The sequence below is a fragment of the Aythya ferina genome (genome assembly GCF_964211825.1).
Source record: "Aythya ferina genome assembly, chromosome: 6".
Lineage (NCBI taxonomy): Eukaryota > Metazoa > Chordata > Aves > Anseriformes > Anatidae > Aythya > Aythya ferina.
In genome coordinates, this window is record NC_140303.1 from 17,854,064 (window position 1) to 17,868,614 (window position 14,551).

Sequence of the window (14,551 nt, forward strand, 5' to 3'; positions counted from 1 at the left end):
AGGGGAGCAAGGCCACACCAGGCTGAGCTGCCCTTCACCTGGGCTATGGTCTGTGTCATAATCATACAGCCCTGCTGGTAGCATTGGGGTAACTTGTTCTCTTCCTTGCTCTGCCTTCTGGGCACTGGGGCAACATTTTATGCCCAGCACCCTCTTGTCCTGTCTCTCTGGCCCTGAGTAACAGCTGAGGGTAATGTCTGCAAGTGCTTCCATTTCCTTCTGTTTTCTTGTAGCCTTCATAGCACGGGTCTCTCCAAGAAGCGCTTATTTCAGTGTTTTCCCTATACACATGTCAAAATTGTGATTAGGGTTTCCATTGCCACTAATAAGATACCATGTTGAAAGTGAAATGTTTTGTCATACTTATGTCTTCAAATCCTTTTTACATACAGTTGTTACAGATGGTACCTGGCATTTCCCACAGTATTCTCCTGAGGAAGCTGGCTGCTCAAGGCTTGAAAAAGTGTGCGCTTTGTTCATTTAAAAACTGTCTGGGTGGCTGGACCCAAAGAGCCATGGTGAATGGAGTTAAATCCATCTGGAAGCTGATCACTAGTGGTGTCCCCCAGGGCTCAGTACTGGGGACTGTTCTCTTCAGTATATTTGTCAATGATCTGGATGAGGATAGTTGAGTGCACCTTCAGTAAGTTTGCAGACACAAGAAGTTAGGTATGAGTGTTGATCTGCTTGAGGGTAGGAGAGCTCTACAGAGGGATTTGGTTAGACTGGACAGATGGGCCAAAGCCAACAGTATGAAGTTCAAGACTACGTGTCTGGTCCTGTATGGGGGGCACAACAAACCCATGCAATGCTACAGGTACTCTGGTACTCTATCTCATATCTGTCTGTTTCTATCTCATATGCTTTGCTTAAGCCAAATCAATAGAATATCCATGCATTTATTATTAGACATTTTGAATCATTTGACTCAGCTGTTGCCAAAATTGCTATGGTCAACTTTTTGAGTGGTGTTTTTTCCACAATTTTGGCTGTTAGTACTACAAAATATGCTTCCTCATTTAACCTGAGTGATAAAAATCTCTTATGCCTGGTTACTCTGAGATGATGGAATGACCCAACTTGTGCCATTAAAACCACTGTTCAAGTGTGCTTGTGAGATACTCAAGGACACACTTCAATATGGTACTAAAATTGGCTGGGAATTCCTCTTATGAGACTAATTAGAGGCCAGGTTACTTTTTCCAGTAAGTTTTTCCAGCAGTCAAGCCCTAATTGCTCTCAGTCTTCTCCACAGGTTGGAAAACCCAAACTCACTGTCTTCTGGAATGTTATTTAGAAATCTTGCATATTTAATAATTTTTGTACAAGGGATCTTGTACATTCTAGTCAATTCAAAATAGGGCTTTCTATTCAGCTTCAATTGTTGAGTTTTCTTCATGACTATCCTCCAGTTTTTGAGTGGCTGTTAAATTTCAAACATTTTGTTCTGCCCACATCCATTATATGAATGCTCACACAAGTCTCATGAATACCGATGTCATGCTTCTTTCACTGGAAGGTATTCCTGGGCCTCCTGCAGGAAATAGGAGAAATTTTAGAAAAGTACATTATATTTGCTTTCTTGATGGCAGATTGAGGATTCATGGTTCTGTTTTGGCACAAGGAATATGTTCTATTTTGGGGATTATTCGTTTTGCCAAGCCTGTTTAGTTCAGCACAAATCACTACAACACACTTCAGATACCCTGTTCCAAATTCAAGTTCTGAAGAAAAAATCAGATGAAGATTTTAATTAGAGGGAGGAGACAGTGAACAAGCAAGCAAAGAAAAAGAAAAGATCTTGACATATCAGTTCAAATTCCCTGTAACTAAGTTTCTTCCAGTCCAAAATATTTTATATTTTTCTTCCATATCTTGGTTTCACTGCAGGTGTCTGTTCTAGTCTCCAATTAGCAAATTTAATTTAGATAAAAATTTGTGTGTTACTTTTAAACAAATGAAGCAAGCAGATACTTTGAGGAGAGTTACACATGTAGTTTGTTCGGTGGAATTGTGTTCCCTGAGTGACCTGCAAACCTAAACACTGATTATGCCTTCTCAGCTGTTCTGTGGAAGGAAACCTAGCAGCTGCTGTCTCATACTGTAGGCTACCTGTGGCATGCTCAGTGCTTCTGGTGATACAGTTGATATGTCAAACCAATACCATTAATACTATTAATTTCTTACACTGAGTTAAAAGTTTAAATGGATTGCAACCTTTAAACAAGCTCTTCCTAATGCTGATTTAGAACAAAATCAAAACTATAGAAACAATTTATGATTCAATTGAAAAGCAGATATAACAACATTAGGAAGGAATAAAACACATCTTAAGAATTCATATGGTGAGCTTAGATTCCTTCTTTGGTTGTTACAGTCACTATATATTTTAAAACTTTAGCTTAAAATTTCATGTCTGTTTTAGTTCAGCATCTGACTTATTATAAAGGTTTAAATGCTCTGAGTCAGTGGAAGAATTATGTTAAACAGATGTATTCAGTAATTAGCAAACAAGATTTTTTTTTTTTAACCTGTAGAATGTGAAAATTTAGATTGTATAGTTGCATGCTTTGAAACCTCAGAAAACCATATTTGTCTGTAGACCCTCAGTAGTAAAATTGTTTCTAGCTCTTTTAATTTAAGAAACTTTTTTTCTTTGGTTAGTCAGTGCCAGATGAGGTTCATGGTTGCTGCACTTGACACTTCAGATGGTGACAAAAAAGAACAGACAGCTTAATGCTACCAAACTAGGGGTGTGTCAAATCTCTCTCTCAAGAATGATAAACTCAATGGAGTTGTCTATTTTTAACCTCCTGTTCTTTCCTTTTGGCAGAGTAATCAGTGTTAGCTGAGCTCTTTCACTGAATGAATCCAAGAAGCCCTGTTTGTTGCTTTCTGAAATGAGCAGTGGACCTTGTAAGAGCATTTCCAAGACCGCTTTAATGTATGAAGTCCCATTTTGAAACACAATGTCAAATGAAGCCAGTTCGGGGCAGAAGCTTTCTACAACAACTGTCAGTTCGGTTGCTGTTCATGCCGGGAATGCCAGTATCGTTATAGCTGTACTTAAGGTAAGGCAGCAACTGCTAGCACTTTGTTAAATATTCTGCACAAATGAATAGTTAGTACAAAATGACAAGGCAAGGTAATTTAGTTAATATCTGATAGAGATTCCTTGGACATAAACACTGTTTCTATCCCCATTTTTTATTTTTAAATAGAATAAATCATTTGCCCAAAATATGTAGGCTCCTAGAGGCAAGTAATTCCTTTTTTTTTTTTTTTTTTTCATTTAAAAAGTAAGAGTGCCTTGAAAATGTGTTTATAAACATGTATTACTTCTTGAGGAGACTCAACTACAATAGTTGTAATTTTTAAGTAAGGCTGCTTGTTATGTAAAATTATTGCTACCAACTCTGTTAATGCAGATTGCATTTATCTGTTTTGGAGTGCTTGCTGGAAATAACTACTCATTATCAATTATAGTACTTTTTTATTTTTGAAAACTGTGAATTCATATTCACCCATGTACTTACAGAAGTCCTGATGTGTGTATATAATTTTACTTATGAGAACCTAAAGGCCTGTTTATGAGCTGGAATCTGTACCTTCATCTCACACAAAATTTTGGTACATGGCATAAAGCAAACCTGGAGTTCTATGTACTGCATCCAAGCTGAAGTTTTTTGGCAGTTTAATTATTCATTTTCCAGGCAACTTGGAAAGCACCCTAGCCTCAGCCACTGGAGTTTGTCTATAGTGCAGAATAAGGTGATAATGTGTTAAGGCTGTCACCAAATTCGGGTGATTATTCAGTATGGGGTTACTTCAGTTGTGCCAGTGGCAATGTTCCATCTTCAGTTCTGACCCCTTCTGGGAGACTCCATCTGCTGTCACAGGGCAGTGATTTTGTTTCAAAGATGCTTAAGTGTAGGATGAAGACACTAATTTTTCCTTTGAGTGCTGTGGGTTCCTTGTGTCCTAGCTTTCAGTAGCAACACTGCTTCATTCCTGGTCACCATCCTCTATGACTTGTATTTCTCAGACTGTAGCAGTTCTGCAGCACAGGGAGGAAAGAATTAGTTATGCTTTGGGTTGCTGTCATGCATCCTTTCTTTGTATATCCTCCAGGACAATGTGAGAGATAGCTGTTTGGGTTCCTATTCCAACAGCTATTAATTGTCCCTGCTGCTTTGTGGAATCTCTGTATATAGATTTGTGTAATCTCTGTATTCAGGTATGTTGGATTTGTGTGCTAGAAATAAAATGTGGTATTAGAGTTACTATATCTGCAGAAAAATATTTGTTCCTTCCCAATCTGAGTTTCCTTAACTGCACGGTCTTCAGCTGAAAGCGGAGATGAGTTGGTGGTAAGTTTTTGATTCATTGTGATAATCCTACTCTTCATAGGCAAAAGCAAAATCCCATCAGAGACTGGATAACTGGAGTCCATCATTTTGATAGCTGCTTCAAATAAAGCTAGGTTTATATTGTAACCTCTGTCTTTGTTCTACAACTGAGGACGTATATGTGTCCCTGTGATCCTCTTACAGAAAGTATGTGTGAACTGAGAGTCTGTGTGAGTAAATAAATAAAGAAAATCCTGTGTTTTCTGAAGCCCGTAATTTTAATTTATTACAGTGTGGAAAATGGGTGAAGCTTCAGCTGGCTGAATCAACACCAAATTTATTAGAAATTGGCAGCAATCAAGATGAAACTAAAAAACTACTACAAGATCACGAACTCCTCCTAACTAAACTTAAGGTAAGATCTGATAAGGCAACACAAAAGTATATTGAATCGTTATGTTTCAGATTCAGTTGACATAGTTGCTCGGGCCTCCTGTTGTGATGTGTTTGTTAGGTAACTCCACATAGAAAAAATATTTCAACAGTTGTCAGTGTAGTAGATTGATCTTAGGTCTCTGCATTGAAAAAAATATGATCAATGATAATTAATATTCTGACAACAGAAGTAAAGGTGCACTGTTTTTTCTGCTTTATGCATTACTGTCAAGTGAAAAATTCCTGCAGTCTTCAGTAACTGCTAAATATAAAATAATGTCATTATTATTATTATTGCTCCAACAGTGTGAAAAGTTTGGTTGTGTTTGCAACTTACTAGAAATTAATCAAGCTCTTCACAAGTGTGAAGTGGATATTCCAGGCACATTTTTATTGAATATTAATTGCTGTAAATTATGGTAAGAATGGTACTGTAACATTGAGTATTGCTTGTCTTGAGATAGGAAAATTTTAGCTAAGTAACAGAACTGAAATTAAATTTTAACAGTCTTGAGAGCAGGATATAACAATTACATTTGGACACAGTGACATGCTTGCATGAAAAAGCTGATGTATCTTAAATATGAATGCTTGATATGGAGAAGAATTTAAGTCTTACAAGAAGGAAATACATTTTCCTGATTTAAAAAGGCAGATTGCTTTTATATGTGTAGACAAATTCATTTAAATTCTTAGAGCTATGCACAGTAAATTATCTGTAGACAGATAAATTCCTCTAAAATTTTTGATCTGTGTGCAGTGATTTATCTAACTGGGTTCTATCTATTTTATTTATTAACTTATTTATTGAGATTAGATAAAAAAAATCAGAGCTGACTGAGCAAACATGATCTGGATAGGTGTTCACTTGATTTAATATTAGTGACCACAGTCACATCTAAAACATATGTAAGGTAATTTAATATGGTATACAGAGAATGTAATATAATATAGTGTATAGTATAGAATTTGAACAACATGAATAGCATTAAAAAACAAAGAGTGGTTCTGCTGTCTTTACTTGTGGAAGTGCCTCATCTTTATTGCCATCAGTGTTAGACTTGGGCATTTTTGGAACAAAATGCTGTATCCTGTTTGAACAATTCAGAATTAGCTGAGGTCTTTACACACCAACAACATGAAGCTGAATATTGTCTTCTAATACTCAAAAATTGTAAAATGTGGAAAAAGAAAATATAATTCAATAAAAATCTTTAAAAGAAAAACAGATGTTCAAATAACATTTTACTGATGAGTCAAACCTTAAAACTTTATATATTCATATTAAATATTGTTTGCTGAGGGGAAAAACTACTCTAAATATTGTTCTAAGAGATCTTGTGGTGTTACTGAAACTTATAAGGACATGAACAATGACAGTAAACAATAGAATCCTCCCTCTGGACTTCAACTTGAAATTACTGTATTATAGAAAACAGAAAACTTTTTTTTTTTTTTTCCCTAAAGTATGTTTTGATTGGTCCCTAGATGCATCCCCAAGTTATACTTTTTTTCTATTTTGTTTTTTAATCTTTAAACTAAAGTTAAGTTTTGGATGTTTCTTTTCATTACAATTTGCTTAAATACTGAGAATCAAATAATTCAAAAGCATTTCATGCTCTCTGATGCTAATTTGGATGTTTGACTAGTATAATCTTTCTATTCCAGTTAGTTTAGATGCATGGAGCCTTAAGTTCATTTTTAATTTAGCAGCACTTACTTTTCCTACTCACATCAAGAAGTAGGATAATAAAAAAAATCACAGATATTTTAGTTAATATTAATGAAAATACTAACATTTTTCACTCCCATTTTTGAATCCTTATGACTGGCTGTTTGAACCCAGATGACCCATCTTTATATGGGTTTGAAAAGCATGGTAGATTGGATCAGAAAGGGTATTGTGCATAAACTGTTAAAGAATCCTAATTGGTAAAAACCTAATAAACACAACAAAACAACAACAACAAAAACTCGTGATTTCATATTTTATACCTGTTATCCTATCAAAATTCAGGATTGATTATTGAACATTCTACAAAAAGATTAAACGTAAAATGAGTGTTTTTCTCAGTAATTTAAGAGCTGCAGTAAAACAAAAGTACAATGTCATTATAATTCTTACTGACTGTGCATTATCAGAGATAATTCTTTCTGTCTTACAATAATCTGTTAACTCTTGCCAGTACTTATTGAGCCATGAGTTACTAAATCCACTCATCAAAAGTTTCATAAGAATGATTCTTAGTCTTAGAAGTATTGACAACTTTTTCCCCATGATTTATGCATAAGTTATGTGAAGAAGGATAAAGAGGTCTTCAAAATCTATGAACATAAAGTTTTGATTTATGAAAGGATAAAAAAGAATTTAGAAATGTTAGTAGGAAAGAGGTTAAAAAGATGACACAAAATTGCAGTTGTCAGATGACACATTTTGATGTAGTCCAGTAATTCTGTTTGGTCTTTTACCTTTAGTGAGAAACACAATTTTATGAAACTTAACAATAAAGAATTATGCATAAACAAGGCTTTACCTGCAATCTTATCCAATGTAGCTTTTAATGCTTTCCTTTGGACTACAAGTTGTTACAGTAATTCACTGTCTTGTTCCAGCTGACTCTATCAATGTGGTCTACAGCAGTTTGTAACTTTTGCTCTTAATTAAATCTTGTAATTCGGAATGTGTTATAAATAGTCTAAAAAAGATAAAGTTAAGGTCTTGTGCTCAGGTACAGCTAGCCTTACTACATTTTCATATAGTAAATCATAAATATCTTGTTAGAACAGCATGTTTATGAAAATGGAAGGTTTCCAAGAAATAACTCATGAATATCTTCCAAAAACTTTTAGTTAAAAATAGTAAATTTATTGCACTTACTATTATATTGATTATGATTAGAATTGCATAAAATATTAAACTTAATTGAATATGAAAAGTTGGTAGGGAACTTATTAGCTTCTTTGCTTTTTATGATCCTTAAACTTTTTAAAAATATATTAGAAAGTTACAGTATAGCAAGAGTGGAAAAAAGTTTTTTCTACCGTACTTCATTAAAAAGAAGGATGCAATCCTATTTTTGAATTCTGGAGCTGGAAATAGTTTACAGTGTAAACTATGTTAAAAAAAAAAATATATATATATATATATATAAAAATGGTGTAATTAAAAATGTCTCCACTTAGATCCTCAGGAAATAGTTGCAATTCTATAAGTTGTGCAATTTTTCAGTCACTGGAATTTAAAGTACAACACTGAGTCATCTTTGATTTTTTTTTTTCTTTCAGTTTCTCTTTTATGTTGTATTAAAAAAGATTGTGAAATGATCTGGATTTTGATCATCCTTGTGATTTTTAGTTTTATTAGTCTCATCCAAATATACAAGTATTGGAAGCTATAATCAAAATATTCTGTCCAAATTCTTTTGTGAGCTTTAAAAGTTGAGCTTTTGCAGGTATAAGGAAGGACAAAATTTGGCATGGTAGTCTGTAATCAGTTTATAGTAAGCCTGATGGTACAGGAAAAGGAATATAATCCAGCTTGCCATTACAGGGAACTGTTATTGACTCAGCAATGCCAACATGTTAAATAAATAAGAAAATAAGTAACCAATTCGACATACAGGCATAGAGAATGGGGTACATTGAACTATGTTAGGAGAAGATCTGATGACTGAGAAGTAATTTCTGGAAAATTTATTTTCTGCTTTTGATTATCAGAATTATTGCTATAAAAATTGTGTGTGCCTTAGGATATTAGGAATTAAAAAACACCATATATACAAAATAGTATACTTTGGGAGAAAGTACTCAGCTACACTCATTACTGATTTAAACTTCTTCCATTTAATTTGGGAGTGGAAACACTCTACTTTTCATAAAAAGTAAAATAAAACTTTTCAAAAGGTCCACATTTCAAATGCTTATGGATTAGGAAAGACATATATTGCTAATAATGTGAAAGAAAAAATGCTGAGCAGGAAATATGTACATGGTCTTTACAGTATCTACTTAAAATTTCTTCATGTTCTACAGATCTCATTTTACTTGTGTGATGAGGATGTCCTTTAGAGTGGAATTATTCTGTTCTGCTAAATTGTCATATTGACTAGTAGTGTCCCAGAAGGTTAATGAAACTTGTTTAGCCACAGACATCTAAAAGATAAACTATAGTTCAGTTGCCTTATTTTGTTCATTGATGCCTAATTGATCAGGAAAACCTATATATACTCATCCTTTTCCCTTCTTTTTAGACAAACTTTTTTTGTGTGTGTGTGTGTGTGGACATAAATTTATGTTTGTATGTGTTAAAGAACTGAAATAAAATGTCTCTTATGAACAAGGTTAAGAATAATCATAAATGTTTTTAGATTTGGAACCAGAGCCTTTTCTTTGTGATTTGACCATTCAGTATTGTCATCTAATACATTCTGATTTAAAACTGGTATGTTCTATTGTTTTTTGGTAAATTAGACCATATCAGAAAAAGCAGTTTTGTAGGAAACATCAACTTCTGTATACCTCATTTTTGACAGTTTCAAAAATGTGAGCAGAATCAACCCCCCAAAAGCTTGGGAGACCAAAATTCTGGGGGTAAAATAATATCAATTACAATCCATATACCTACTTTTTTTCCATTCTCCATAATTCAGTTGTTTCTAACAGAAGCTCTACCGGGAGCTTCTCAGCTGTCTCAGTGGATGCCGTCTCAGTGTTTAAATCTCTCAATACTAATATTTTCTGGATCATTAAAAAAGTGTGTGCACATGTATTGCCATGCTTTTGGCTATGACAATGTTAAAATCCCCAATAAAACAAACAGCAGCATTCTTGATTTGTCTCCAAAGTTCTGTTTTTTATTATGAAGCAGACTTGCAGAAGTGCTACAAAACAGAAACAAATCAATTCTATAAACTTTAGCATCATCTCAGGGAGGAGGTTAGTTTACAACACAGCGAATATTGTAACTTAAAATTTGCAGTAAGAATCTGAAGCTAGGCTTCTTTATATGATTTTGACCTTTTGTACTATCTGATGCATTAAAAGGACTGCCTGAAATTACTGTTTCTAGGACGCAGGCACCTGATTTTTGTGACCCAGGTGTTGTAATCTTAACACAGGATGAAAATTCAAGGACCTATGTTTTATTTGAGTTCACCTTCACTTCTGAGATCCTAATTATACTATAACTAATATTACCTATTGTTCGCATTGGCATAAACTACTGCAAATTGTAATTTCATTGTTGTTAGTTTGTTTGTTTTTTGTTTGTTATACCTTAGATTGGATCAAGAACTGAGTTAGGAGCTGCTACCTGTTTAAAAATAAATATCAGGTAGTATTTAAGGGCAAAGCATATTTTATGATAATCCTGTTGCACAGATGAATGGCTTCAGGAAACAAAAGGTAAATGTTTAACTGACATACAATTTTAGATTTTTTGAGATACAAAGCAGTAAGGAATTTTAAGAAGAATGGGAGTAGTCCTACTTAAATTCTAACTGTACCTGACTGCAAACACTGCCATTCAGTGACTAATTTCAAATTACATGCCATGCTTACATTACCAAAGCATACATTCATATCTGATATTAGCAGCCTCCTGGCGTAGGCCAAAGTGTCAGGAACACTGTTAAATCCCTTTTATTTAGGAAATTTTAGTAATCCAAATTGTTGGTAATGCCTGGAGCCCCCAGTCATAACATAACTGAACCTGTGGGATTGAGTCACTTTTTTTTTTTCACTGGTTAAACAAATAAAAAGATATTTTCATGCAATGGAAACTTGTATTCATTTTTTAAATAATTTGAGCCATTTTTTAACATAAACTGGGTTATGTTCTTTTTGTAATGAGATGGGTAGAACAAAGTTTCACAAATGTCTGCCACTCATGAATAGTAAGAGTGAAAACACAGAATTTGACCTATTTTTAACTTATTTTCTATTGTTCTGTTTAAGTTGTATGGTACGTTAATTATGATTCTGTGGTATGCTACGTCTGCATTCTTAATTTTAGCTAGACGTGGAATATGAACTTATTCTAATAATAATAATAATTCATCAATAACATTAATAATAATTAATTCAAATAATATTTAATTTATAATAATATTATTAATGGTTTCAATGATATATAGTATATGAGGTGTTAATAAATTATAATCATATAATACATTATAATATATATAATATATATATGAAGAGAACAATATTATTAATAATATTAATTATTCATAATAATAGTAAACTTTGTACTGAAATAAAGTGACTCCATCATGCTTTAGTACTGCAGTAACTAAACAATTGCTAAATTATACATATTATCCATTACTGTTACACCTTGTATTGCAGTACAGAAAACACAAAGACTGCAAAGCATTTAGTGTTGACTTCCAAAGCACTCAGAAATGAAAAAAGTAGTTTTAATCCTGTGCTCCATCAGTCTACAGGGTCCTCCAGCCTCTGAAGCCCATTCATACTCCTCATGCTAGAGCTCCTCAGCAAAGTATACTGTAATGTTGGGTTTTTCCTTCCTCTTCTTTTTAGAAATGATCTACTGTTTGTTTCAGTTGAAACTCTCCAGAAAAAAGAAAAAAAAAAAAAAAAAAAAAAAAGCTTGGCTCAGACAGATCCTGCTACATGAAATTTGATTCTGAACACTTTCTTTGGTAAATTCACAAGCAACAAGAGTCTTAAAATGACAGTGTCATAATTACAAGCATTACAGTCTGTCTTAGGACTCCATGACCATAAAGCTTCAGAATGCTTAAACACCATGACATTGAACTTTTCTTTAAATGAACATACCAACAGAAAAGTTCTATAGAGCTCTCTTCTGTTGTAAATTTATTGGCCTTCTAAATCAATCTTACTCTAACTTGTCCTCGTAAATACTGTCTTTTCCTTTAGTTTTGCCCTGAGGTCAACAGCTCCATGCATCTTTTTGGATTGCAACATACTCTATGCTATCCACTCTAGGTCCCTGGGATGTTAAAGGCATATCTAGAATCTAGTCCTTATTTTAATCAGGAGTTTGCCAGTTTCTGACAGTACTTCAAGCTCCATAATAATTAGTTATCTTGCTCTGTCTGCTCTGCTTCCCAATCAAGAAGCTTTCTCAATGCACAAGTAAGGGTGTTCTGAAATGTTCACTCAGGAAGGCAGAATTTTGCATCCCTCCAGAGAGGGACAATTTTCTCATTTCTTCAAAAAAATACAAAAGCTGTACTATCTTATCCATCACAGCTTGCATAAAAAAAAATGTTAACACAAATTTCTAGACCATCATCTATTTCCTTGTATTTCCTTGGTATGATATCAGGCTAAATGGAATGCCCTGAGAATGAGAGGGGTGAGTGCTGTGTGGCTGCACAACTGCTGCATTTTGTGACAATGGTCATGTATACCACAAGCCTGGGTTTGTGGTAAATCTTAATCAGAACATTGTTTCTTTCAAGCAACCAGTGTTCCTTTATAGTATGGTGAATACAACAGTGTGGAAATGGAGAGGAAAAATAGCACTTCACAATTAAATTGAATTTGCCCTGTAGTTTTTAAAACAATGTTTTTCTGATGTGGTTTTATTGAGAACAGCAGAAGCTGCATGTTTGTACAAACTCCATTTTGATTACATGCCAGGCATTGCTTATATTGGCGAGCTTCGTGCCAGCTCATCTGAGTTCAGAGAAACAGTTCTATTTTGGGGGCTTTAAAGTGCAAGATCACAAAAGGAAAAAAATAGTATACGAAGTGAAAAATACTCTGGATGTGTTCATATCCCATAATTGTTAATCTGAGAAATAACAACATAATGTAATCAGAGCTGTGTTTCTTTTCTTTCCCCCAACATTAATTGTAAAAAAAAAAAAAAAAAAAAACTTTTCCAGGAAACAAAATCTTCACAGATTTGTTTCATTGAAACAATAAGTATATCGAAATGTATGGTTCTGATTTTTCTTTCTGTTATTTTAGAGATAGAAAACCAAACCAAACCAGAAAACTAAAACATCTGATTCAAAAATAATTTAAATAAATTTAAGGTTTCATAAGGCTCTGTAAAGTTAAATCAATTAAAACAACAAAAAATACCTCCCCCAAACAAACAAAAATAAAACAACTCCATCAAAATTCAGGTTACTGTGAAATATTTTGCTTTCCATGAGTCAATTTTTTGAATGGAAAAAAATCTGGAAATTGGGGAAAAAAAAAAAAAGTTAAAGTGGTTTAACTGATATTACTTGAGTGTGGAAAAAACTCTTGTGATTAAATTCAGTTTAGAGTCATAGCTACTCCTGATGAAGGAAATTCAGATCCTGGGTCTCCAATAGTTGTAAGTCTGATGGGAGAAGGTCTGATGTCAAGTCTGATGTCCTTCCTAAAGGACATCACCTTTCCAAGAATGTGTGGAAATGTTCTGAATTTCCTCAGCAGGGACTAACAGTATGTTTTTTCTATGGCCCAGACACAATAAAATGTTGCCTTTTTTCCTGTTTTTTTCAAAATAGCCTGTCAAAAGGCACCATAAATTCCATCTGCCTGTTGCTGTTTTGCCTTTTTTTTTTTTTTTTTTTTTTGGTGCAGGTTCTAGTCTGAAATTTTTCAATAAAATTAATAAACCTAATGAACAGAGCAGATCACAATGCTTCAAGGCATTAGATTATTCTAGCTTCTGTAGATAAAAGTGGAAAAGCAGGAGCTGATTTCCTTCCACTGTAAGGGTCAATGCAAATATTGGGAGGTAGAGGAAGAAGTGAATTTTCGTATGTTTCTAATCACTGTTAATTGGCTATGTTCGGTAAAATAAAAATACTACTTGTAAGGCTGAAAAAAGCATGTACGGACCATAAAGCTATACATACAAACTGATTTTTCAGCTATCATGATCAAATTCTAAATCATACATTTCTGTAAATAGTCACAGTAACTATGATGGGATTAAAAAAAAAAAAAGTTTTATTTTTATTCATCAATTGATTTAGCTCACATAAGCAATACTAAATTGAAAGTATTTGTTGATATAGCATTTGTTGCTCTGTTTGAGAGATTCACAGACTATCCTCCTAACAAATGCTACCACATTTGTGCTGGAAAAATGATTATTTGTGTGGATTCTACTACAGCAGTTTATATCTGAAAAAGAGATGCCCAGGAGCAACCGTCCATGGGTTATCCAAATGACTCTGCCATTGCTGTTTTAACAGTGTTCTGGAGTTGCCGGTATAGGAATGGAGTGCTTCATTCTGCCTGCTCATCCAACCCTCGATGCTTTTTTAATCTAGCATGAAGTTCTGCTGTCTCAAGAAAAACAGAAATGAACAATCTATGTTTTTGGTTAGGAAGGTGAAGATGCGATTCATTGCACAACTTCTATTATTATTATTATTATTATTATTATTATTATTATTATTAAGAACATTTTTGGCTTGGGAAAAACTGTTGGATATTTTTAAAGAGCTATTTAAGTTAAACTCTGAGTGAATTGAACATTAGAAGACTTAACTGTAGGCCATTTTACCTGCAAAATGTATTGTTCCTCCTTAAACCACACTCATTGCTGTACTGTCTTTGACAGTTTTCAAATATTTCTTAAACATGCTATACAAAGGTTAAAGCAAAGCACTTCCTTGGCCCCAGAGCCAAGTAAACATTTTTCTTCACTTCTCTTCTCTTAATAATATATATTGTCTGAAAAACATTTTGTCTGCTGTGCAGGGAGCATGGAGCTGGCAACACCTGCCATATAACTCTATTTCACACACTATTTTTTTAAG

General features: G+C 33.8%; 1 protein-coding gene across 1 annotated transcript in view; it reads left to right on the top strand.

The window, feature by feature from the left end:
* Positions 1-2,806: 2,806 nt before the first annotated feature.
* Positions 2,807-14,551, top strand: part of CCDC141 (coiled-coil domain containing 141) — an 82,197-nt gene continuing 70,452 nt past the window's right edge. The window contains 2 exon segments of the mRNA XM_084523712.1: positions 2,807-3,071; positions 4,642-4,764. Of these exon segments, the coding sequence (XP_084379838.1) occupies positions 2,970-3,071; positions 4,642-4,764 (225 nt within the window). The 5' untranslated portion in view covers positions 2,807-2,969.